Here is a 27,484-nt window from a genome sequence, read left to right on the forward strand (position 1 = left end):
GAGATTGTCAAAGGTCTCTCTGAGATCAGATATCAAGGTTTCCGCCTCTCTAGATTTCACCACTATATCATCCACATAAGCATGAACACTGCGCCCAATCTGATTGTGGAGACAATTCTGTACACACCGTTGATAAGTTGCCTGGGCACTCTTGAGCCCAAAAGGCATAGACACATAGCAGAAGGCTCCAAACGGGGTGATGAAAGCCGTCTTTTCCTGGTCCTTAACTGCCATCTTGATCTGATGATAACCAGAATAAGCGTCCAAAAAGCTCAAACGCGCACAACCTGCCGTAGCATCAATGATTTGATCAATATGGGGGAGAGCAAAAGGATCAGCCGGACAAGCCTTATTTAAATCCGTGTAATCCACACACATCTGCCAGGTGCCGTTTTTCTTGAGTACGAGCACCGGGTTAGCCAACCACTCCGGGTGAAAAACTTCGACAATAAACCCAGCCGCCAAGAGCCGGGCGACCTCTTCTCCTATAGCTTTTCGTCGCTCTTCATTGAATCGCCGCAGAAACTGCCTGACTGGCTTATACTTTGGATCAATATTAAGAGTGTGCTCAGCGAGTCCTCTCGGTACACCCGGCATGTCATAAGGTTTCCATGCAAAGATGAACCGGTTCTCACGGATGAACTCGATGAGCGCGCTTTCCTATTTAGGATCCACGTTGGCACTGATGCTGAATTGCTTAGATGAATCGCCCGGAGTAAAATCAACAAGCTTAGTCTCTGCAGCAGATTTAAACTTCATGGCCGGGTCATGCTCCGTAGTCGGCTTCTTGAGAGAAGTCATATCTGCCGGGTCAACGTTATCTTGATAAAATTTGAGCTCCTCTGCTGCACAGACAGACTCGGTGTAAGTCGCATCGCCTTCTTCACACTCCAGGGCCACCTTTCGGCTTCCATGCACAGTGATGGCACCCTTGTAACCCGGCATCTTGAGCTGTAGATAAACATAGCACGGCCGTGCCATGAACTTGGCATAGGCTGGCCGTCCGAACAAAGCGTGATATGGACTCTTGATTTTAACCACTTCAAAAGTTAATTTTTCCGCCCTAGAATCATGCTCATCTCCGAAGGCCACCTCTAGCTCAATCTTACCCACAGGATACGCCGACTTAACGGGCACCACTCCATGGAAGACGGTGTTGGAAGTCTTTAAATTCTTGTCAGTTAAGCCCATGCACCGAAAGGTCTCGTAATAGAGGATGTTGATGCTGCTACCTCCATCCATGAGCACCTTAGTAAATTTATAACCACCAACCTGCGGTGCCACCACTAGGGCCAGTTGACCCGGATTATCAACCCGGGGAGGGTGATCCTCCCTGCTCCAGACAATAGGCTGTTCCGACCAACTCAGGTAACGCGGGACTACCGGTTCAACAGAATTCACAACCCTCTTATGAACCTTCTGATCCCGTTTACACAAACTTGTGGTGAACACGTGATACTGCCCACTGTTTAACTGTTTTGGATGGCTCTGATAACCCGACTGCTGCTGCTGCTAACCTCCCTGACTAGACTGTTGTTGATTATAACCACCCTGGTTTCCCTGAAAACCGGATCTTGAACCACCGCCCGGGCCATGAAAGCCGCCGGCTCCTGAGCCGCCGCCTGGGCCTTGATTTCCATCAAATGTATTAGAATTCTTGAAAGCTTTCATGATTGCGCAATCCTTCCATAAATGAGTCGCTGGTCGTTCCCGGGTGCCGTGTTTCGGGCAGGGCTCATTGAGTAGTTGCTCAAGAGACGGACCTGACCCACCAAATCGGGGTGGCTTCCCTTTGCGCTTCTGGTTATTACCCTGTGCATTGGCCACAAATTCCGGGTTACCGTCCGCCTTACGCTTATTGCCTCCTTGAATCGCCGGGTTATGCTGCTGACCCTTTCCATTACCGTTCTTCTTTCCCTTCCCTGTCTTTTCCTCATCAGACGCGGGATCCTTGGTACTATCAGAATCGGCATACTTGACTAAAGCCGCCATCAGCGTCCCCATATTGTTGCAATCACGCTTAAGGCGCCCCAGCTTCTGTCTCAGAGGCTCAAAGCGGCAATTCTTCTCCAGCATGAGAACTGTTGAGCCGGCATCCATCTTGTCAGACGAATGTATTATATCCTTGACCCGGCGCACCCAATGAGTCGTAGATTCACCTTCTTCCTGTTTACAATTTGTCAGATCCACAATTGACATAGACTGCTTGCAAGTATCCTTGAAGTTATGGATGAAACGGGCCTTTAACTCTGCCCATGAACTAATGGAATTGGGTGGCAAACCCTTTAACCAAGAACGGGCCGTGCCGTCCAACATCATTGTGAAATATTTAGCCATCGCTTCATCACTCACCTCCAGCAGCTCCATAGCCATCTCGTAACTTTCAATCCACGCCCCAGGCTGTAAATCGGCCGTATAATTCGGCACCTTCCGAGGTCCCTTGAAATCCTTGGGCAGACGTACATTGCGTAGAGCCGGTACCAGACAAGGGACTCCTCCGGTTCTAGTAGCCACTCCTGCCTCAACGGAAGCCGTCGGGTAAGCCGGTGAGTTCTGTTGGGCTGCTAGCTGAGCCGCTAGCTGAGCCGCCCGCTCGTCCTCCTGACGTATCCGATCCTGAACCGGGTTATACCCGCCGGGGTGGTTCCGGCGCTGAGCGTTACTTGACAAGGCCTCTGACTCCATGTGTCTGCTGTAACTCGGGCTCCGGTTTTGACGAGGCGGAGCTAACCAGGGCGGAGGAGTCGAGTGAATCCTATCCCGGCTGTAGGAGTAGGTTTCTTGCTGGGCCAGGGCTGTTTGGACAAGTTCTCTGATCTTCCGGGTTTCCACCGCTGTCGGATCATCCCCATCTACTGGGAGAGCCGCCAAACGTGCTGACGCTGCGATTAAATTCTCCATGGGGTTGGAGAAGTGACCCTGTGGTATTGGTACGTAATTGGGCGGTGCCATATTGCCGTGAGGAGGTGCCATCCCCTGAGGCTGGACTGGACCTCCCGCTCCGGATGTAATAAGCTGATTCGCACCTGGCGGGTTACTTGGGCCGGCCCCGGGTGTAGCAAAGAGATTCCGAGGATCATAATTCTGAGGTAAACGGGACTGAGTTTTCTGATGTCTCCTCCTCATTACCTCATTAGACGCGTTTAAGCTCAACGTGAGCTGCAAGGCCTCTGCCTGGAGTTACTGCGCATGTACGTCCAAAGCCGCCCGCTCTGTTGCTAATCTAGCGTCTTCAGCTGCTAAGGTTTCCTTGGCCCGGGCGATCTCGTCGCGAACCTGTGCCACCTCTGCCTCATGTTCAGATTGGTTCGCAGGGATGACTGTCACCGTTAACAAAGCCGTAAGCTTATCCATGAGATCCATCAGCACCTGAGCCGGTGAACGCACAGGGCCTCCTGCCCCGGCTGCTCCTAACCCGGACATTATCGCCGCTGAGGCCGTAGAATTTTGGCCGGGTTGAGTACTAGCCATGAAGACTCCTGCCCAGTTTGGCGACTCTGAGGGGTCCGGAATAGTGCTGCCATCGGAACAGCCCCCAAGCACACCATCTTGAACCTGATACAGCGAATCTGTTGAGCCGGCGGACGAATCACCGTCAGAGAGGACGGCCGGCTCACCATCACCTTCAGATCCTTCAGGAGGTTCACCTCCGTGGATGCAACCCACAAAGGCACGCTTCACGACGGGTTGAGCTCGGGCGGTTTTCGCACGCCGAGCCGTCTCGACGAGGTCGGTGCAGCTGTCCGACTCAGGGCCCGGCTCACCAATCCGGCCGATGAAGACGTGAATTCCGCCGAAGGGGACCCAATATCCGTATTCAATTGAGCCGGCGTCGGGGCCCCAGCCTTCGTCGTCGATGTAGATCTTGCCGCGACGACTCTTGGTCATCCGGCCAACTGCGTATCCCTTGAGCCCTTCGAAGCTGCCCTTCAAGAACTCAAATCCACCGTGCGCTGGCCCCATGGTGGGCGCCAACTGTCGTGGAATTGTCACGGCAGATGTCCTCTCGCAAGGACTTGATCGTGGAGCCATCGCAACTAGGAAGCTTAAAGGGGTTAATCGGGACAAAGGACACATGAGGTTTATACTAGTTCAGCCCCTTACGGTGAAGGAAGGCCTACATCTAGTTAGGTTGGTATTGCTTGAGGTTTCGACGGCTAGGGAGCGAGATACGCTATGCCCGGTTCTCGATTGGTTGTTTCTTACCCTAAGCCGCCAGCGGGTCGTTCCCTTATATACACGGGTCGACGCCCTACAGCTTACAGAGTCCCGGCCAGCTCATAAACAGTGTCCGGCTCGGTGACTAGTTATTTCTACCTTACAATACAAGTCACGCCCTCATGGCGGCTTATCACCATGGGCTATAAATCGCCTGTGGGCTTTTAGACCCTTTACTGAACCGCCATCTTCACGTCTTGGTCTTAGGCTTCAGATGGGCTTCTTTTTGAACAACTCGGCCCCTCCTGGGCGGCTTACGTAAATAGTTATATCCCCAACACCTATAGTCCTATCCATGTCTTGGCCGAGCTCAAGTTATATAATTGTTTGTTAGAGGTTTAAACTTGACATGATCAGGTTACTGCACGTCGTATTACATCTACATATATAGCATTATTTATTTAGTTTGATATGGCTGTAAATCTTTCCATGTAAACAAAAGAGGGAAAATTAAACTGGTAACTACGGAGATATGCCTTAGTACCTTTGTATTCCGATCAATAAAATTTGTTTAGTCATCCAATAAGTTACTAAGTTGCTGTTTTGAATTGGTTGCAAAACTGAACATATTGTGTATGCTGGATTGGAATTATATACATGCCATTTTTTGTAGTTTGCTCTTGCAATCAGTAGTAGCAACCTATTTCACAATCCCCTCTCTATACCAGGTTCTCCCAGATTTCTCCATTCCCAATCTTCATATACCATATATTCGTTTGGATTATTGATTCAAATTGTTATCTTCCTTAATATGTCCATATTACTTAGAAATTCATCAACAAATCCCGCAGCAACACGCGGGGCATCTTCTAGTTTTCTAATCTTCACGGACACGTACTAAGAAAGCTAACCATAAATCCAAATTGATCTCAACTGGTACTACCACTCCTACGTACGCTGGTACATGAAACTCGTGCCATGCATGCAAGCCAACTCGTAACACGCATCAACTAATTAGAACGAGCATATGTTTAGATTACTGTGGCAGAGACTACCAGCATCCATGCGGCACGCTGCATGCACACTTTAGCCAGTTGTAAAAAAAAATTACTGACCTACTAGTAAATTATAAATTCAGGCGCCTGGCCTCTAGTCACCTCATAGTTTTTGTGCCTCTTTTTCTTTTCTGTTGTGATTTCTGGATGCAGCACCTTAATTAGCGGTGAGGTGTGTATTTTGTGGCAGAAATATAAGAGCAATAAGACAAGTGCAGGAAGGTGACATGAAGGTGACTTGGGAGACCAGGGCATTAAACAACACCGCCGACGCTGCAGAGGCTGACAAAGGAGTGCCTCTGAGGTGGCAGCGGCCATAGGTATCCAAGGAAAAGGAGGTTGATCTTCAATTTCAGTAACCTTGTTTTGCCTTGGTAATTTGATTTGGCTGTCTCTGGAAATGTTTTGATAAGTAAATGTTCAAGGCCAGGAGTGTAAAAAAAATGTACATGGCCAGTCTGATACTCCCTCCGTAAAGAATATAAGATCGTCTAGATCACTATCAGTGTAGTACTATACATTTCTCTCCCGCAATCGGATGGTCTCTATAGCTACAGTGAAAATGTTTCCGACAAATGCAGAAAAGTTAATTTTATGAAACTAAAATGTTATTGTCTCGAACTTCGAGATGATGTGATAGAAGCACATAACCCCATCCAGAATTATCTTTTGTACTCAAGCTGAATCCCCCTAAGACTCAATCTATCTGATAGTTGTCCAATTAATTAATTAAAAACCAGGTGAAAACCTCATAGTCTGTTGATCAACACACGGTGAAAGTTATGACTATGATGTTCTGTGATTTGTCAAAAACATAATTCTATTTGAGGATTTCGCTGTGTGCCTGATCAACGGACTACGAGGCTTTCCTTGGGTGAAATTATGTTTCTTTGGTAAACGCTAAATAAATCCTAAAATTTATTTAGATACGTAAACCATAGACAAGATTTGATAAAACATTTATTTATATAATCACATAATATGCACAGGAAAATCACCGGCTAATGTATTACTACCTCCGTCATAAAAGAAGTGTCACTGATTTAGTATAAATTTTGTACCGATTTAGCACTAAATCAGCGGCAATTATTTTGGAACATAGTGAGTAAAATATTTAGACTCCGTTGCAATTAGTAACTAGAGCATCTGCAGTAAGGATGTACTAATTTGAAGTCTCAAACGTCTGCCCCTGCTTTTTGTGCCATACAACCACAAGTCCACAACCCCTACTTTCAACCTCTCATATTTGTAGACATTTTATCAAACACGTTGGATCCGTCGTCGCCGGCCGGACGAAGCACGCTTGCATGAACACCCATTCCAATACACACGCGCTGCACCCACACGGCTGCCTGGCGAGACATGCTGCCCGGACGGAGCACGCATGCAGCGGCAGCACCCACTGCCGGGCCAGAGCAAGCAGGCAAGAACGCATGCATAGCAGCGGCACCGGCAGCTAGCTTGCCTAGCACTCACGGCTAGCTACCACGCCACGGCAAGCACGCCAGCAAGTGTCCGGCTGCGGCTAGCACGCAAGCTAGCGACCCGTCCGCACGCTCGCATGCGGCTACGGACGGCCTGCACGCAAGCACGGCGGCCCGCACGGACGGCTGCGTGAGCACGCGAGCGCGGCGGCCGGAGGCCACGATGCAGCGCGAGCATCCTCGGGCAGCTCGTGGTGAGCCCGTGCCGACGGTGCCGCGGGCGCGCGAGCTCCGACCTGGGAGCAGCCTTGGGCGTGAGTTCGGGCGTGCGGGCGCGCGGATGCACGTACGGATGCCACGGGCCTGGGAGTGGCCGTCGGCGCGAGGCGGGCCGCGGGCGCTTGATCTCGGCGACGGGGGCGACGGCCAGGGGGCAGGTGTGGATGCCCGGCTTCGGCCATGGGTGTGAGGAGAGAGATGAAAGGAAAAGTGTGGATGACTGGGTGCGTGCGCTAGCTAGTTTTTTTTTTTTTTTTTTTTTTGAGGGGACGTGCGCTAGCTAGCTGAGGTGGCAGGAGTGCCCGGGCGTGACCACTGACCGTCAGCCTCGTATTGCCCAGATTTGAGATGGGTTTGAGACACGCCGGTCAGATATTTAGGGATAAAATAGGATCCGGTTGGATCATTCTGTTTAGACCGGCACTGACCGGACAGATGTTTCGGACGTTTAAGGAGAAAAGTAGGGATCCGGCTATAAACGTTGTCATGTTTTAAAATAAAAAAAATACAAAGCCTGTTCTAGCTGCTTAGAGCATTTTTAGCAGACCCCTTAAAATCACAACCCGTATAAATGTTTTACGGAATGATGAAAACGCGTTATAAGATCGATTTTAGCTGCGGCCGGACAGCACCCGTATAATCAACCCATAAAAAAGAGTATTCTTTAAATATACCATCTTCTTTCTCACGCCCCTTCCCATCTCAACCTCCATCCCCTCAGCATGTGCGCATCCTGCCTCCGCGGCCGTCTCTTCGTGCTCGCCACCGAGCGTGACCGAGCCGGGGCCAGCAGCAGTGCCGATTGCAGCAGCAGACGGCCGGGGCGCGCAGGCAGACACCAAGGCAGCCAGGGCAGCGCGGGCGGTGGCCGAACTCCTCCGTTCGCTAGCTAGCAGCTCAATCGATGCGCGTCTAGCTAGCTAGCTAGGTAGCTCATCTGTCGAGAGAGCCGCAGGCCGGCACGACGGACGGCCGGCGAGCATGGCGAACAGCTGGCGAGCGCGGCAGTCGGGGCGGACGCCGGTGGCCGAGGACGGGCGGACGGGAGCAAGCCATGAAGTTTCCGATGGCAGCTGAATTCCCGTCAATGGGCTTTCACGTATACATGGCCCGTTCGGGTCGCCTTTAAAATCCTTATTTTCACAGGTTTGATAGAGATGTTTTCTGCGCCCCTTAAAAAAATTTACGGCTCCGACGCATTTGCGAGGTCTGATCGGATAGCATTTTTCATATGGACCCATATTTTGACGGTTATTTTATGTATCGAGGCATTACATGGGTCTGCTAGAGATGCCCATATAACCATAAAGGACAAATCAATTTTCTCAAAGAAAGAACAAATCAATTAATTAATATATTTTATTTTGTCTACGGCCTCCACTTGGCACTGAGTACCAGGGCCCGTCCTATGAGCAACTACTCAACAAAAACAGAGCAACGCAACACAGAGGTGGCCGCTCTGTTCTTGGTCCTGCACCTACACTGGCGGATTGGGCGTCATCGATTAGCAGCCACCGAGATCCATGACGAGCTCCAGCACCAAGGCATCGAGCAAAGCGGTCTCTATGTCGGCGCCGACGTCCCGTCGCTCCGGCTGCACGCTGGCGGCGTCCAGTCTCGACCTTGGCACCTCCGAGGAGACTAGCTCGGACACCCTGGCCAGCTCCGCTCGGTGCGTCGCCCAGTAGGCGGCGCTGGTGGCAGGGCTGCCGGCGGCCGCGGTCCCGTCTTCCTCTTGGAAGTTCTTAGGGCTCGTGCGATAGTAGTAGTCGTCGCCGCCGTCGTGGTCGGCAAGATCGTTGGCGTCATTGACGAGGCCCTCAGACTTGGCGAACAACTGGGTGCACAGCGCAGGCGTGTAAGCCGTCTCCATCTCCATGAGGAGCTCCCGGACGACGGCCATGGCGTTCTTGGGCGAGTCTTGTACGTAGGAGAACCTGCTCTGGCCGTGGACAGGAGAGCTCTCGAACGGGTGCTCCAAAACGGAGACCGGGCTCTGCTGCTTCTCGTCGTCGTATTCGGAGTCGGAATACTCCGTCTCCTGGCCGCTGACGACCCCTGCGTCGGCCCTGAGCTTCACGGCGTCGAGATGCTTGGAGCAGGGCAACGGCGACGGCGCGACCCTCTTGAATGACTCGGAGCACTGCAGGGCGGCGGGCTTCTGGTTGGCCGCCTTGCCGTGGAGGATCTTGGAGATCAGCAGCCGCAGGAGCCCGGAGCCCGCCGGCGGCTGCTGCTGCCGCTTCGTACCACGGGTGCTCGCTGCAGCCTTCTTCTTCTTGCTGGTGAGTCGCTTGAGCACGGACGCCGCGTCGTTGCCGGCGGCTGCGGCTGGCCAGCACAGGGCGGTGTCATAGCCATCGAGGAGCCGGCCCGAGCAGCCCTTCTCCAGGAGGTGGAGGTCAAGGAAGAAGGGCTCCTGCCTCTCCTCCAGCAGCTCCGACAGGCGCCGGCCGGACGGCGAGGAGGACAGGCACGCCATTAGCGTCGCAAGAGGACGAACACAGACGCAGGAGCTTATGGGCAATGAGGAAGGAGAGTAGAGACAGAAAATATGTGTTTGAAGTTTGAACAATGAGCTAGGAGGAGAAGAGGAGCTGGGGTTGGAGATGGGTGTGTGGAGTGCTTATAAGAAGAGAAGGCCAACTAAACGTGTTTTTATGAGAAGAGACGATGAGACAAAGAATATATTGTGCGGTGATAGGAAGACACGCATGAAGGTTAGGGGATTCTTTTAAGTTGGTGCCTCTGTCTTGTCTCTTGTTATGATCATCAGACAAAGTTCGATTTTGTTCTGTTTAGTTAATATACAGATGACCACGTACATAAGACTAGCACCTTAACAAAAGTCGTGCTATTTTTGGCGTTTGGGCTGGGTGTTGCATGCATGGGTGACCTCAATGCGTATTATGTGCCTGTGACATCTCTAAGAAGAACAATCTGTGACAAAATGTGTCCTTGGTTGGAGAGATGAGAATGTATATGATGGGTCAAATCACCAGGTGAAAAAAATGGAGCTCCTGGCTTTTGAGTTGGTGTGTGTTTGTGGCAAGGGCAGTGTTCAATGTACTTTCGCATTGAATGAAGGAACTGCAGTTGCTTTGGGTGTTTTGAATCATCAGAACTGAAAAGGGCAAGTGCTGCGAATTCGGCAGTGGTACCTCCGTCCTGGTTATGTCTGTGTTCATAGTCCATGCGATGATGTACCTAATTTATGTTGATGATCTATATAATTTATTTATGTTCATGTTGCATGTACAGTATAGATATAGGATACCGCATTCGAGGAGGGCGGATGTGGAGGAGACAAGTTAAGGAGCAAAGTGCCCGGTGACCTGCGTTTGAGGGCCGAATTTGATGGCCCTGCCTGTAGATTCTCTTATGATTGTGATAGCTGTAAAGCATCGTGCAGCATGAACTCACATTTGACTCAATCTGTGTGACAAGTAGACAACACAGCATAAAATCTGCAAGGCTACGCGCCACATATGGTAATATTGTACACACACACGGGCACACAGTTGGTCCAAGTGGATCCATCAGCTTGGTCTTCAACAAGCCAACGACAGCGAGGCGAGGAAGCAGACAACCGTGCGAGTCCGGAGGTGCGGCCAGCCAGCGCCGCAGCCGCTTCCCCAGGGGACAAACCAACAGGACAATCAGCCGTATTCCACTGTCATCAACCACTTAAGCCACACCACCATTAAGTATCGCCTGATTAGCTGTAGCCATTAATCATGGAACCGTGGTCAAGGTCTGGGAGAGGGACGCACGCCAGGATACAAACAAGAGTAGTAGTATACTCAGGGTCTTTGATATCCTTCCTGTCAGTGCCAGATGGAGGTGTATAGTAGACTGATAAGCATGCAGTAATTGAGAAATAAAATATGGTAATTATTTTTTTCTTTATGGCGTGTATACAGACAGAACACGCTCTCCAATTTTCTAGATTTGGTTCAGGCTTTCCGGTGATGTTAGTTCAGTGAGAAACGACTTTTCTATCAACTATGAAGATACTTGTGATGATTTTGTCAATCTCAACATAATGTGCCGGCTCAGTCTTTCGTAAGTGTTGATAGGATAGAATGCGCGTGCATGCATATATGAAAAGTGTATGTGCGCATATATATCCATCGCATGTACTATGTGAAAAAACAGTATGAGCACAGCCTTCGGCGCCTTGACCATTATTTCTTCGGTTTAGGCCAACGTTCAGGCTATACTCGTTTTTGTAGTCGTTGTGATGTGGGCCTATCGTCTATGCAACTGTCCCGGTGTTAGGAATAGCCCATGTATAATTTCTGAAATCTCAAAGAAGCCCATGTATAAATGATGGTGATGCTAAAAGTTTAGTCACATGATGTTACTAGAGAAAGTATTTGTCCTCTTTAGATAGTGGATTCTCTCCACCACACTAGATGATGTGTTGAGAAGAGAAACAGGAGGGGCAACATGCGCTTTACTCGCCTCGCCTGTTTGGATGGGGGCCATGCGTGCATGCGACATGCGCATGAATGATCCGCCGAAATTCGATCTATGCCCTTGCATGGGCGTAGCTTCCTTTTGTCATTTTATTTTTTATGACTTAGCAGACAAGTTGATTGTTTTTTGTGCGGTAAGTATACGACTTGGAAACCAAGTGGGTTTGAGATCGTGATCGCAACATGATACGTCTCTGATACTTCTGTATATAATGCCTACCGGCCACAGCCAAAAACTGAAGGAAATATGCCCTAGATGCAATAATAAAGTTGTTATTAATATTTCCTTATATCATGATAAATGTTTATTATTCATACTAGAATTGTATTAGCCGGAAACTTAGTACATGTGTGAATACATAGACAAACAGAGTGTCCCTAGTATGCATCTACTTGACTAGCTGGTTAATCAAAGATGGTTAAGTTTCCTAGCCATGGACATGCGTTATCATTTGATGAACGAGATCACGTCATTAGAGAATGATTTGATGGACTAGACCCATCCGTTAGCTTAGCACTATGATCGTTTAGTTTATTGCTATTGCTTTCTTCATCACTTATACATGTTTCTATGACTATGAGATTATGCAACTCCCGAATACCGGAGGAACACTTAATGTGCTATCAAACGTCACAACGTAACTGGGTGATTATAAAGATGCTCTACAAGTGTCTCCGATGGTGTTTGTTGAGTTGGCATAGATCGAGATTATGATTTGTCACTCCAATTGTCGGAGAGGTATCTCTGGGCCCTCTCGATAATGCACATCACTATAAGCCTTGCAAGCAATTTAACTAATGAGTTAGTTACGGGAGGATGCATTACAGAACGAGTAAAGAGACTTCCCGGTAACGAGATTGAACTAGGTATGATGATACCGACGATCAAATCTCGGGCAAGTAACATACCGATGACAAAGGGAACAACGTATGTTGTTATGCGGTTTGACCGATAAAGATCTTCGTAGAATATGTAGGAACCAATATGAGCATCCAGGTTCCGCTATTGGTTATTGACTGGAGATGAGTCTCGGCCATGTCCACATAGTTCTCAAACCCGTAGGGTCCGCACGCTTAACGTTCGATGACGATATGTATTGTGAGTTATGTGATTTGCCGTACCGAAGTTTGTTCGGAGTCCCGGATGTGATCACGGACATGACGAGGAGTCTCGAAATGGTCTATACATAAAGATTGATATATTGGAACGTTATGTTTGGACACCGGAAAGGTTTCGGATACGTTGGGGCATTTTCCGGAGTACTGGGGGGTTACCGGAACCCCCCGGGGGGTTAATGGGCCTTCATGGGCCCTACTGAAAGAGAGGAGGAGGAGGCCAAGTGGAGGCGCGCGCCCCCCAAGCCCAATCCAAATTGGGGGGGGGGCTTTCCTTCTCCCCTCTTCCTCTTTCCTTCCCCTCCTAGTTGGACTAGGAAAGCGGGGAACCTACTCCTAGTAGGAGTAGGATCCACCTCCCCCCCCTTGGGGCGCACCCCTTGAGGCCGGCCGACCCCCTCCTCCTCTCCTTTATATACGGGGAGGGGGGCACCCCATAGACACACAAGTTGATTTCTTAGCCGTGTGCGGTGCCCCCTCCACAGATTTCCACCTCGGTCATATTGTCGTGGTGCTTAGGCGAAGCCCTGCGTCGGTAACTTCATCATCATCGTCACCATGCCGTCGTGCTGACGAAACTCTCCCTCGGCCTCAGCTGAATCTAGATTTCGAGGGACGTCATCGAGCTGAACGTGTGCAGATCGCGGAGGTGTCGTGCGTTCATACTTGATCAGTTGGATCGCGAAGACGTTCAACTACATCAACCGCGTTACTTAACGCTTCCGCTTTCGGTCTACGAGGGTACACAGACACACTCTCCCCGCTCATTGCTATGCATCTCCTAGATAGATCTTGCGTGATCGTAGGTAAAATTTTATGAAATACTGTGTTCCCCAACAGTGGGATCCGAGCCAGGTCTATGCGTAGATGTTATATGCACGAGTAGAACACAAAGAGTTGTGGGCGATAATAGTCATACTGCTTATCAGCGTGTCATACATTGATTCGGCGGTATTGTTGGATGAAGCGGTCCAGACCGAAATTACATGACCGCCGTGCGTTGCACACATGTGTTTAGTAGGTGTCTATTTCTCCAACTTTAGTTGAATCGAGTGTGACTACGCCCGGTCCTTATTGAAGGTTAAAACAACACACTTGACAAAAAAGCGTTGTGGTTTTAATGCGTAGGTAAGAATGGTTCTTGCTAGAAGCCCATAGCAGCCACGTAAAACTTGCAACAACAAAGTAGAGGATGTCTAACTTGTTTTTGCAGGGCTTGCTATGATGTGATATGGTCAAGACGTGATGATATATAAATTGTTCTATGAGATGATCATGTTTTGTAACAGTTATCGGCAACTGGCATGAGCCATATGGTTGTCTCTTTATTGTATTAAATGCAATCGCCATGTAATTGCTTTACTTTATCACTAAGCTGTAGTGATAGTCGTAGAAGCAATAGTTGGCGAGACGACAACGATGCTTCGGTGGAGATCAAGGTGTCAAGCCATGACGGTGCTTTTGAGATGGAGATCAAAGGCACAAGATGATGATGGCCATATCATATCACTTATATTGATTGCATGTGATGTTTATCCTTTATGCATCTTATTTTGCTTAGTACGGCGGTAGCATTATAAGATGATCTCTCACTAAATTTCAAGACACAAGTGTTCTCTCTGAGTATGCACCGTTGCTATAGTTCGTCGTGCCGAGACACCACGTGATGATCGGGTTTGATAAGCTCTACGTTCACATACAACGGGTGCAAGCCAGTTTTGCACACGTAGAATACTTGGGTTAAACTTCAAGAGCCTAGCATATGCAGATATGGCCTCAGAACACTGAGACCGAAAGGTCGAGCGTGAATCATATAGTAGATATGATCAACATAGTGATGTTCACCATTGAAAACTACTCCATCTCATGTGATGATCGTACATTGTTTAGTTGATTTGGATCACGTGATCATTTAGATGACTAGAGGGATGTCTATCTAAGTGGGAGTTCTTAAGTAATATGATTAATTGAACTTTAATTTATCATGAACTTAGTCATGATAGTATTTGCATATCTATGTTGTAGATCAATTGCTCGCAAATAGCTTCCCCGCTTTATTTATGATATGTTCCTAGAGAAAACTAAGTTGAAAATTGATAGTAGCAATGATGCGGACTAGGTCCGTGATCTGAGGATTATCCTCATTGCTGCACAGAAGAATTATGTCCTTGATGCACCGCTAGGTGACAGAACTATTGCAGGAGCAAATGCAGACGTTATGAACGTTTGACAAGCTCGGTATGATGACTACTTGATAGTTTTAGTGCACCATGATTTATGGCTTAGAAGCGGGACTTAAAAATGTTTTAAAACGCCATGGAGAATATGAGATGTTCCAAGAGTTGAAATTGGTATTTCAGACTCATGCCCGAGTCGAGAGGTATGAGACCTCTGACAAGTACTTTGCCTATAAGATGGAGGAGAATAGCTCAACCATTGAGCATGTGCTCAGAATGTCTGAGTACTACAATCGCTTGAATCAAGTGGGAGTTAATCTTCCAGATAAGATAGTGATTGACAGAGTTCTCTAGACACTATCACCAAGTTACTGGAACTTCGTGATGAACTATAATATGCAAGGGATGACGAAAATGATTCTTGAGCTCTTCGTGATGCTGAAATCAACGAAGGTAGAAATCCAGAAAATCATCAAATGTTGATGGTTCACAAGACCACTAGTTTCAAGTAAAAGGGCAAGGGAAAGAAAAGGAACTTCAAGAAGAATGACAAGCAAGTTGCCACTCCCATGTAGAAGCACAAAGCTAGACCCAAGCCTGAAACTGAGTGCTTCTACTGCGAAGGAAATGGTCACTAGAAGCGGAACCGGCCCAAATACTTGGCGGATAAGGATGACAAAGTGAACAAAAGTATATATATGATATACATGTTATTGATGTGTACTTTACTAGTGTTCATAGTAGCCCCTGGGTATTTGATACTGGTTCAGTTGCTATGATTAGTAACTCGAAACATGAGTTACAAAATGAACAAAGACTAGTTTAGGGCAAGGTGACGATGAGTGTTGGAAGTGATTCCAAGGTTGATAAGATCAACATCGCACACTCCCTTTACCTTCGGGATTAGTATTGAACCTAAAAAAATGTTATTTGGTGTTTGCGTTGAGCATAATATGATTGGATCATGTTTATTGCAATACGGTTATTCATTTAAGTCAAAGAATAATTGTTATTCTGTTTACATGAATAATACCTTCTGAGGTCATACACTCAAGGTGAATGGTTTATTGAATATCGATCGTAGTGATACACATATTCATAATATTGATGCCAAAAGATGCAAAGTTGATAATGATAGTGCAACATATTTGTGGAATTGTCGTTTAGGTCATATTGGTGTAAAGTGCAAGAAGAAACTCCATGCTGATGGGCTTTTGGAATCACTTGATGCTTGCGAAGCATGCCCCATGGGTAAGATGACTAAGACTCCGTTCTTCGGAACAATGGAGCGAGCAACTGACTTATTGGAAATAATACATACTGATGTATGCGATCCGATGAGTGTTGAGGCTCGCGGCAGGTATTGTTATTTTCTGACCTTCAGAGATGATTTGAGCAGATATGGGTATATCTACTTAATGAAACACAAGTCTGAAACATTTGAAAAGTTCAAAGAATTTCAGAGTGAAGTAGAGAATCATCGTAACAAGAAAATAAAGTTTCTATGATCTGATCGTAGAGGCGAATATTTGAGTTACGAGTTTGGCTTTCAATTAAAACAATGTGGAATAGTTTCACAAACTCATGCCACGTGGAACACCATAGCATAATGGTGTGTCCGAACATCGTAACTGTATTTTATTAGATATGGTGCGATTTATGATGTCTCTTACCGATTTACCACTATCATTTTGTGGTTATGCATTAGAGACAGCTGCATTCACGTTAAATATGGCACCATCTAAATCCGTTGAGACGACACCATATGAACTGTGGTTTAGCAAGAAACCTAAGATGTCGTTTCTTAAAGTTTGGGGCTATGATGCTTATGTGAAAAAGCTTCAACCTGATAAGCTCGAACCCAAATCGGAGAAATGTGTCTTCATAGGATACCCAAAGGAAACTGTTGGGTACACCTTCTATCACAGATCCGAAGGCAAGATTTTCATTGCTAAGAATGGATCCTTTCTAGAGAATGAGTTTCTCTCGAAATAAGTGAGTGGAGGGGAGTAGAACTTGATGAGGTAATTGTACCTTCTCTCGAATTGGAAAGTAGTTCATCAAAGAAATCTGTTCCCGTGATGCCTACACCAACTAGAGAGGAAGTTAATGATGATGATCATGAAACTTCGGATCAAGTTACTACAGAACTTCATAGGTCAACCAGAGTACGATCCGCACCAGAGTGGTACGGTAATCTTGTACTGGAAGTCATGTTACTAGACCATGATGAACTTACGAACTACTCCCTCCGTTCCGAATTAGTTGTCGCAGGTATGGATGTATCTAGATGTATTTTAGTTCTAGATACATTCATTTCTGCGACGAGTAATTTGGAACGGAGGGAGTATGAGGAAGCGATGATGAGCCCAGATTCTGCAAAATGGCTTGAGGACATGAAATCTGAGATGGGATCCATGTATGAGAACATAGTATGGACTTTGGTGGACTTGTCCAATGATAGGCAAGCCATAGAGAATAAATGGATCTTCAAGAGGAAGACGGAAGCTGATAGTAGTGTTACTATCTACAAAGCTCGAATTGTCGAAAAACATTTTTTGACAAGTTCAAGGTGTTGACTACAATGAGATTTTCTCATTCGTAGCGATGCAACTAGAAGGTTTTGTCAACCCTAAATGTGCTAAAAAATGTGCAAGCTCCAGCGATCCATCTATGGACTGGTGCAAGCATATCGGAGTTGGAATATACACTTTGATAAGTTGATCAAAGCATATAGTTTTATACAGACTTTTAGTGAAGCCTGTATTTACAAGAAAGTGAGTGGGAGCGCTACAACCTTTCTGATAAGTATATGTGAATGACATATTGTTGATCGGAAATGATGTAGAATTGTCTGGAAATCATAAAGGAGTGTTTGAAAGGATTTTTTCAAAGAAAGACCTCGGTGAAGTTGCTTACATATTGGGCATCATGATCTATAGAGATAGATCAAGACGCTTGATAAGATTTTTCAATGACTACATACCTTGACAAGATTTTTGAAGTAGTTCAAAATGGAACTGTCAAAGAATGAGTTCTTACCTGTATTGCAAGATGTAAAGTTGAGTAAGACTCAAAACACAACCACGGCAAAAAATAGAAAGAGAATGAAAGTCATTCCCTATGCCTCAGCCATAGGTTCTATAAAGTATGCTATGTTGTGTACCAAACCTATTGTGTACCTTGCCATGAGATTAGCAAGGGGGTACGATATTGATCCAGGAGTGGATCACTTGATAGCGGTCAAAATTATCCTTAGAAGACTAAGGAGATATTTCTCGGTTATGGAGGTGATAAAGAGTCTGTCGTAAAGAGTTACGCCGATCCAAGCTTTTACACCGATCCGGATGACTCTGAGTCTCAATCTGGATACATATTGAAAGTGGGAGCAATTAGCTAGAGTAGCTCCATGCAGAGCATTGTAGACATAGAAAATTTGCGAAACACATACGGCTATGAATGTGATAGACCCATTGACTAAGCTTCTCTCACAAGCAAAACATGATCACACCTTAGTACTCTTTGGGTGTTAATCACATAACGATGTCAACTAGATTATTTACTCTAGTAAAACCCTTTGGGTATTAGTCACATGGCGATGTGAACTAATCACATGGTGAAGTGAACTATTGGTGTTAAATCACATGGCAATGTGAACTAGATTATTGACTCTAGTGCAAGTGGAGACTGAAGGAAATATGCCCTAGAGGCAATAATAAAGTTGTTATTAATATTTCCTAATATCATGATAAATTTTTATTTCATGCTAGAATTGTATTAACCGGAAACTTAGTACATGTGTGAATACATAGACAAACAGAGTGTCCCTAGTATGCCTCTACTTGACTAGCTCATTAATCAAAGATGGTTAAGTTTCCTAGCCATGGGCATGTGTTGTCATTTGATGAACGAGATCACATCATTAGAGAACGATGTGATGGACTAGACCCATCTGTTAGCTTAGCACTATGATCATTTAGTTTATTGCTATTGATTTCTTCATGACTTGTACATGTTCCTATGACTAGGAGATTATGCAACTCCCAAATACCGGAGGAACACTTAGTGTGCTATCAAACGTCACAACGTAACTGGGTGATTATAAAGTTGCTCTACAGGTGTCTCTGATGGTGTTTGTTGAGTTGGCATAGATCGAGATTAGGATTTGTCACTCCGATTGTCGGAGAGGTATCTCTGGGCCCTCTCAGTAATGCACATCACTATAAGCCTTGCAAGCAATGTAACTAATGAGTTAGTTGCGGGATGATGCATTACGGAACGAGTAAAGAGACTTGCCGGTAACGAGATTGAACTAGGTATGATGATACCGATGATCGAATCTCGAGCAAGTAACATACTGATGACAAAGGGAACAACGTATGTTGTTATGCGGTTTGACCGATAAAGATCTTCGTAGAATATGTAGGAACCAATATGAGCATCCAGGTTCCGCTATTGGTTATTGACTGGAGATGAGTCTCGGCCATGCCTACATAGTTCTCGAACCCGTAGGGTTCACACGCTTAACGTTCGATGACGATATGTATTGTGAGTTATGTGATTTGATGTACCGAAGGTTGTTCGGAGTCTCGGATGTGATCACGGACATGACGAGGAGTCTAGAAATGGCCGAGACATAAAGATTGATATATTGGAAGGTTATGTTTGGACACCGGAAAGGTTTCGGATAGGTTCGGGCATTTTTCGGAGTACCGGGGGGTTACCAGAACCCCCCGGGGGGTTAATGGGCCTTCATGGGGCCTAGTGGAAGAGAGGAGGAGGCGTCCAAGTGGAGGCATGCGCCCCCTCAAGCCCAATCCGGATTGGGGGGGGGGGTTCCTTCTCTCCCTCTTCCTCTTTCCTTCCCCTCCTAGTTTGACTAGGAAAGGGGGGAACCTACTCCTAGTAGGAGTAGGATTCCCCCATTAGGGCGCACCCCTTGAGGCCGGCCGACCCCCTCCTCCCCTCCTTTATATACGGGGGAGGGGGCACCGCACACAAGTTGATTTCTTAGCCGTGTGCGGTGCCCCCCTCCACAAATTTCCACCTCAGTCATATTGTCCTAGTGCTTAGGCAAAGCCCTGCGTCACTAACTTCATCATCACCATCACCACGCCGTCGTGCTAACGAAACTCTCCATCGGCCTCAGCTGGATCTAGAGTTCGAGGGACGTCACTGAGCTGAACGTGTGCAGATCATGGAGGTGTCGTGCGTTCGGTACTTAATCAGTTGGATCGCGAAGATGTTCGACTACATCAACCGCGTTACTTAACGCTTCCGCTTTCGGTCTACGAGGGTACGTGGACACACTCTCCCCGCTCATTGCTATGCATCTCCTAGATAGATCTTGCGTGATCGTAGGTAAAATTTTATGAAATACTGCATTCCCCAACAAACACACATAGAAAAACACCTAGGGTTTGCGTCATCTCGCAACTTACGCTGCCATCGTAGTCTACTTCATCCCAAACGCCGGCGTGCATCGACGTGCCGGAGAGCATGTCTCCAAAAACATTTGTCCTTGTGATCCTACACCGCGAGAGGACAAATTAGGTTTTTGGGAAGCGCTCTGCGCGACTGCTCAAGTTCGTCATCACGGGCCATCTTCCGTCCACGCCAGGCAACGCTACTCATCGTCGTCTCTAGCGCCGCCAGTGATACGTCTCCATCGTATCTACTTTTCCAAACACTTTTGCCCTTGTTTTGGACTCTAACTTACATGATTTGAATGGAACTAACCCGGACTGATGCTGTTTTCAGCAGAATTGCCATGGTGTTATTTATGTGCAGAAACAAAAGTTCTCGGAATGACCTGAAACTTCACGGAACGTCTTTTTGGAAATAATAAAAAATCATTGCAAAAGATGAAGACCAGAGGGCCCACACCCTAGCCACGAGGGTGGGGGCGCGCCTGCCCCCCTGGGCGCGCCCCTACCTCGTGGGCCCCCTGGAGCTCCTCCGACCTCAACTCCAACTCTATATATTTGCTTTCGGGGAGAAAAAAATAAAGAAGAAGGATTCATCGCATTTTACGATACGAAGCCGCCGCCAAGCCCTAAAACCTCTCGGGAGGGCTGATCTAGAGTCCGTTCGGGGCTCCGGAGAGGGGAATCTGTCATCATCGTCATCATCAACCATCCTCCATCACCAATTTCATGATGCTCACCACCGTGCGTGAGTAATTCCATCGTAGGCTTGCTGGACGGTGATGGGTTGGATGATATTTATCATGTAATCAAGTTAGTTTTGTTAGGGTTTGATCCCTAGTATCCACTATGTTCTGAGATTGATGTTGCTATGACTTTGCTATGCTTAATGCTTGTCACTAGGGCCCGAGTGCCATGATTTCAGATATGAACCTATTATGTTTTCATGAATATATGTGAGTTCTTGATCCTATCTTGCAAGTCTATAGTCACCTACTATGTGTTATGATCCGGCAACCCCGAAGTGACAATAATCGGGACCACTCCCGGTGATGACCGTAGTTTGAGGAGTTCATGTATTCACTATGTGTTAATGCTTTGGTCCGGTACTCTATTAAAAGGAGGCCTTAATATCCCTTAGTTTCCGCTAGGACCCCGCTGCCACAGGAGGTAGGACAAAAGATGTCATGCAAGTTCTTTTCCATAAGCACGTATGACTATATTCGGAATACATGCCTACATTACATTGATGAACTGGAGCTAGTTCCGTGTCACCCTAGGTTATGACTGTTACACGATGAACCACATCCGGCATAATTCTCTGTCACCGATCCATTGCCTGCGAGCTTTCCATATATTGCTCTTCGCTTATTTACTTTTCCATTGCTATTGTTACAATCACTACAAAATACCAAAAACATTACTTTTGCTACCATTACTTTTGCTACCGTTACCACTACTATCATATTACTTTGCTACTAAATACTTTGCTGCAGATATTAAGTTTCCAGGTGTGGTTCAATTGACAACTCAGCTGCTAATACTTGAGAATATTCTTTGGCTCCCCTTGTGTCGAATCAATAAATTTGGGTTGAATACTCTACCCTCGAAAACTGTTGCGATCCCCTATACTTGTGGGTTATCAAGACTATTTTCTGGCACCGTTGCCGGGGAGCATTGCTCTATTCTTTGAGTCACTTGGGATTTATATCTGCTTATCATTATGAAGAACTTGAGAGATCCAAAAACCAAGATTTATCCCTCAACTACGAGGGGAGGTAAGGAACTGCCATCTAGCTCTGCACTTAGTTCACCTTCTGTTTTGAGTAAGCTTGCGACACCTAAACCTACTTCTGCTATTCATTCTGATATGTCGCATGTTATTGATGATGCCACTTCTGCTATGCATGATACTTATGATGAAACTACTTCTATGCTTGATACTACTATGCCACTTGGTGAATTTCTTGATGAACAACTTGCTAGGGTTAGAGAGAATGAAATTATTGAAACTGATAATATTGATGAAAGTGGTGATGAAGACTCTCCCCCTAATAAATATGAATTGCCTGTTGTTCCTGAGGGTTATGTTCTGGATGAAGAATCTGCTAGAGCTATTTTAGCTTGCAATGATAGATATGATCTAAAGAGGTTATTAGCTAAATGGAAGCAGCAATCCCTTAATGCTAGAATGAAACCTGACCCTGCTTTTGCTACTTCACCTATCTATGTTACTGATAAGGATTATGAATTCTCTGTTGATCCTGATATAATTACTTTGGTTGAATCTGATCGTTTTTATGGCTATGAATCTGAAACTGTTGTGGCACATCTTACTAAATTAAATAATATAGCCACCCTATTCACTAAAGATGAGAGAACTCACTACTTATATATCCTTAAAATATTTCCGTTCTCATTGAAGGGTGATGCTAAGATATGGTTTAATTCTCTTGATCCTGGTTGTGTGCGTAGTCCCCAGGATATGATTTATTACTTCTCTGCTAAATATTTCCCTGCTCATAATAAACAAACTGCTTTAAGGGATATATGTAATTTTGTGCAAATTGAAGAAGAGAGTCTCCCACAAGCTTGGGGGGGCTTCTCCAATTACTTAATGCTTTGCCTGATCACCCTCTTAAGAAAAATGAAATACTTGATATGTTTTATAATGGACTAACCGATGCTTCCAGAGATTACCTGGATAGTTGTGTTGGTTTTGTTTTCAGGGAAAGAACACCGGATGAAGCTGAAATTCTATTAAATAATATGTTGACTAATGAAACTAATTGGACACTTCCTGAGCCAACTCCTGAGCCTATTCCTAAACCAACTCCAAAGAAGAGAGGTGTTCTATTTCTCAGTCCTGAAGATATGCAACAGGTAAAGAAATCCATGAAAGAGAAGGGTATTAAAGCTGGAGATGTTAAGAATTTACCTTTTATTAAAGAAATACATGGCCTTAATTTACTGCCTGTCGAAGAAATGCATAATTTTAATCCATCTCCGATTGAAGAAACACATGGTCTTAATAACCCGACACAGGTAGTAAAGGTAAATTCTCTCTATAGATATGATAAAGTTGAAATCCCGTTTACTAATTTTGCTAGCCCATGCTTAGATGAGTTTGATAAATTTATGGTTAAGCAAGAAGACTTCAATGCTTATTTTGGTAGAGAATTAAAATGCAGTGTTGGTATGCTTGAACACTTGGGTGATTATATGGCTAATGTTAAGGGTGAACTTAAACTTATTAGTAAACATGCTTCTATGGTTACCACTCAAGTAGAACAAGTACTTAAAGCTCAAAATGATTTGCTCAATGAACTGAATAGTAAGAATAATGATAATGCTGTTAGAGTTATGACTAGAGGTGGTAAAATGACTCAGGAACCTTTGTATCCTGAACGCCATCCTAAGAGAATTGAGCAAGATTCTCAGAGAAATAATATAGATGCACCTAGTCCTTCTAAAAGGAAGAAAAAGAAGAATGATAGGACTTTGCATGCTTCTAGTGAACCTATTACTGAAACACCTGAGAATCCAAATGATATTTCTATTTCTGATGCTGAAACACAATCTGGTAATGAACCTGAAACTAGTGATAATGTTCATGTTGATGCTCAACCTAGCAATGATAATGATATAGAAATAGAACCCACTGTTGATCTTGATAACCCACAATCAAAGAATCAACGTTATGATAAGAGAGACTTTGTTGCTAGGAAACACGGTAAAGAAAGAGAACCATGGGTTCAAAAACCCATGCCTTTTCCTCCCAAACCATCCAAGAAAAAGGATGATGAGGATTTTGAGCGCTTTGCTAAAATGATTAGACCTATCTTTTGCGTATGCGATTAACTGATATGATTAACTGATATGCTTAAAATGAATCCTTATGCTAAGTACATGAAAGAAATTGTTACTAATAAAATAAAGATACCGGAAGATGAAATTTCCACCATGCTTGCTAATTATACTTTTAAGGGTGGAATACCAAAGAAACTTGGGGATCCAGGAGTACCCACTATACCATGCTCCATTAAAAGAAACTATGTTAAAACTGCTTTATGTGATCTTGGAGCCGGTGTTAGTGTTATGCCTCTCTCTCTTTATATCGTAGACTTGGTTTGAATAAGTTGACACATACTGAAATATCTTTGCAAATGGCTGATAAATCAACTACTATACCTGTCGGTATTTGTGAGGATGTGCCTGTTGTGGTTGCAAACGTTAGTATTTTAACGGACTTTGTTATTCTTGATATTCCCGAGGACGATAGTATGTCTATTTTTCTTGGAAGACCCTTTTTGAATACTGCAGGGGCTATTATTGATTGCAACAAAGGCAATGTCACTTTTCATGTTAATGGTAATGAGCATACGGTACACTTTCCGAGGAAACAACCTCAAGTCCACAATATCAATTCTATTGGAAAAATTCCATCGATTATTTTTGGAGGTTTTGAATTTCCTCTTCCTACTGTCAAGAAGAAATATGATATTCTTATTGTTGGGGATGTGCATATCCCCGTTGAGGTAACCTAGTGTTATTCGAAGATTCTCCGGTTCCATGTTATTCAGAATGAGTTTGTTAACAAGACTTGATCAACCTTGTTAATGGATTCCTTTTGATGATCATGAGATGGATGAATTTAGAAAACACAACTCTCTGTACCCTCCTTTTACTTTCTGTTATTTATTAAATAAAATAAAAATAAGTATTTTCCGTCTGTTATCCGATTTATCCGTGCAATATAAAAATACCCCAAAAATAAAAGTTCTCCAAATGCCCTGAAATTTAAATATGATTTTTTCTGGAATATTTGATAATATTTGGCACTGAGAACACAACACGGGGGGCATCCACCTGGCCACAAGGGTGGAGGGCGCGCCCTACCCCCCTGGGCGCCCCCGTGCCTCATGGGCCCATAGTGGCCCTCCTCCACTTATTCCTGCACCCACACACTCCTTCCTCCCACAAACACGATTATCCAGTTTAAACCCGAGTCCAAGCTCATTTTTCTGCCATTTTCGATCTCCTTGCTCAAAGCACCTCTCACAAACTGCTTGTGGGGGTTGTTCCTTGGTATGTGACTCCTCCATTGGTCCAATTAGTTTTTGTTCTAGTGCTTTATTCATTGCAAATTTATGCTGCCTAGGTGACCATGTTCTTGAGCTTGCATGTCAAATTTATGTGGTTCCAAGTAGTTTTGATGCATGATATAGGCTCTAGGCACTTGTAGGAGTAGTTGCTATCAATTTTGTTGAGCTTGGTGATGAAGCTATGTACCTAGGGTAGGGTCATGGATCTGTTCAAGATACCCTCCCCAAGGACATCCCTAAAGGTACCAGGAGCATTCGAAGAAAAATCATCATCCACTCGACCATGAAGTTATGTTCCACTCGACAATCCTGAAGACACTCGACCGTATAGATAATCACTCGACTATCAGAAGATCTAGAGCCTCTCCACTCTGCAACGGTCGGGAATTAAGTCATAGCTTTAATGGTCATTATGTGTCTTTATTGCAGGCGTTACCAGTAACGTCTCCATCTTTATGTACCTTAAACCCTTTGTAACCGAGGGCGGGAGGGGCTGGCGAACTCTATATAAGCCACCCCCTCCTCAGGGACAGAGGTTTGCACTTTCTGTAACACACACGCATATAATCCAGTCGACCGCCTCCGGGCTCCGAGACGTAGGGCTGTTACTTCCTCCGAGAAGGGCCTGAACTCGTAAAACTCCCGAGTACAACTCCTCCATAGCTAAGATCTTGCCTCTACATTCCTACCCCCATTCTACTGTCAGACTTAGAACCACGATAGTTGGCGCCCACCGTGGGGCAGGTGTCTTAGCGGCTTGTTGGAGAAGTTGCAATTTTTCCGATCCCCTTCATCATGGTTTCAGGCGGAGGTTTGGCTGAGGGCCGCGAGATCCGTCTCGGCGTGCTCGTATTTGTCGCCGACGACTCCGCTTGGCTTCAGGAGGCTCCACTCGACGTCGACGCACTCCCCGTCCGTGAGGCAACGCACTTTCGCGCGTGCGTCCGCGGCGTCCTCCTACGGCAGCCGTCGACCCAGTATCGGTCGGCTCCTGTAGCCTCCCCCCTCCCTGCAGCCCGCCGGAGCAAACGTTCCGGTCGATCGAGGCTTCAGCGATGGGTGAGGCATGCGGTGGCTCGCTAGTCGGCCACCCCCCAGGTCGCGGCAATCGAGCCCGACGAAACTCTCTACGGCCTGTTGGATCTGTCGACTGGCTCCATAGAGACTGCATCCGAGTGCGACAACAGCGACCCAGCGGCGGAAGTTTTGATGGTCAATGGACCACGCAGTCCTCCTGGCTTCACCCATGAAGACGAAGGCGATGGGGGCGGCGATCCGTCGCGTGCTCATGAAGAGTACTGCCCCAAACCCCTCTCTTCGCAGCGGAGAGAAGAACTTCGCCGCCGGAACATGGATGCACTTCACACTCCTATCGTTGGAGAAACCCCTGAGGCCCAGGCCTTGGAGGAGGCGCGCCTGGCCAACTTGGCTGAGCACACTCGGCTGGAGAACCTCCAGCGCGCACTAGACGAGCGTGCTCGGCAGTGTGCTCCCGAATCTAGTCGACGTCAACTTTTTCCACCTCCGACTCAGGTATACCGAACTCCAATCTAGAATCTCGCAGCTGCGGCCCGAATAGCGGAGTCAATTCAACCTTCCCAGTCAGAAGCTGGTCGAGGTTTGGTGCAGATCCGGGCCTTGCTCCGAGCCGCGGGTGAGCAGAACACAATAGTATCTCAGTCGCAGAATAGGATTCACAGCAGATCCGTGGTTGCAGACACAGTCCAGTCGGCTCACATCCCAAGATCGCCCCTGAGGCGTGAGGGACGTGGAGATCGACGAGATCAGTATAGAAGCCGCGAGCAGTATGATCATCGACTCGATCACGACGATCGTCGTCGAGTGCCCACGCCTCTCCCAAGGAGTGGATCGTACGTGCCTCGGCAACAGGATGACAGACGCCCTCACAGTGGTGGGCGAAGGATTCTAGTCGACCCCAGGGAACCGGGCTTTGACGCGAGATCTATTCTCATTCAGGGTCTGGTTGACAGAAACAGAGCTCACAGAGAAGGTCCCAACAGAGATTTTCCAACCAGCAGCAGAGTGCATGTCTCAGGTCCAGAGTGCTTCAGCAGAACCATCAGGGCTGCGGTGATTCCTCCCAACTTCAGGTTGGCGACTGGAGTCAGTAAGTTCACTGGAGAGTCCAAGCCTGATACTTGGCTTGAAGATTACCGAGTGGCTGTTTAGATCGGTGGTGGCAATGATGAGGTGGCCATGAAACACCTTCCTTTGATGTTGGAGGGCTCAGCCAGAGCATGGT

At 46.3% G+C, this 27,484-nt stretch overlaps 1 protein-coding gene across 1 annotated transcript; it reads right to left on the bottom strand.

Moving 5' to 3' along the window:
• Positions 1–8,263: 8,263 nt before the first annotated feature.
• LOC147981189 (uncharacterized) lies at positions 8,264–9,560 on the bottom strand. The gene has a single exon (XM_087517045.1). It carries the CDS (start codon positions 9,396–9,398, stop codon positions 8,421–8,423), a length of 978 nt encoding a protein of 325 aa, XP_087373171.1. The 5' UTR covers positions 9,399–9,560; the 3' UTR covers positions 8,264–8,420.
• Positions 9,561–27,484: the final 17,924 nt, after the last annotated feature.

The sequence above is a fragment of the Triticum urartu genome, chromosome 3A (assembly GCF_056163025.1).
Source record: "Triticum urartu cultivar PI428250 chromosome 3A, HENAU_Tu73, whole genome shotgun sequence".
NCBI lineage: Eukaryota > Viridiplantae > Streptophyta > Magnoliopsida > Poales > Poaceae > Triticum > Triticum urartu.

Coding starts and splice junctions, on each gene's coding strand:
- LOC147981189 (XM_087517045.1), bottom strand. CDS start 9,398: ATGGCGTGCCTGTCCTCCTCGCCGTCCGGCCGGCGCCTGTCGGAGCTG.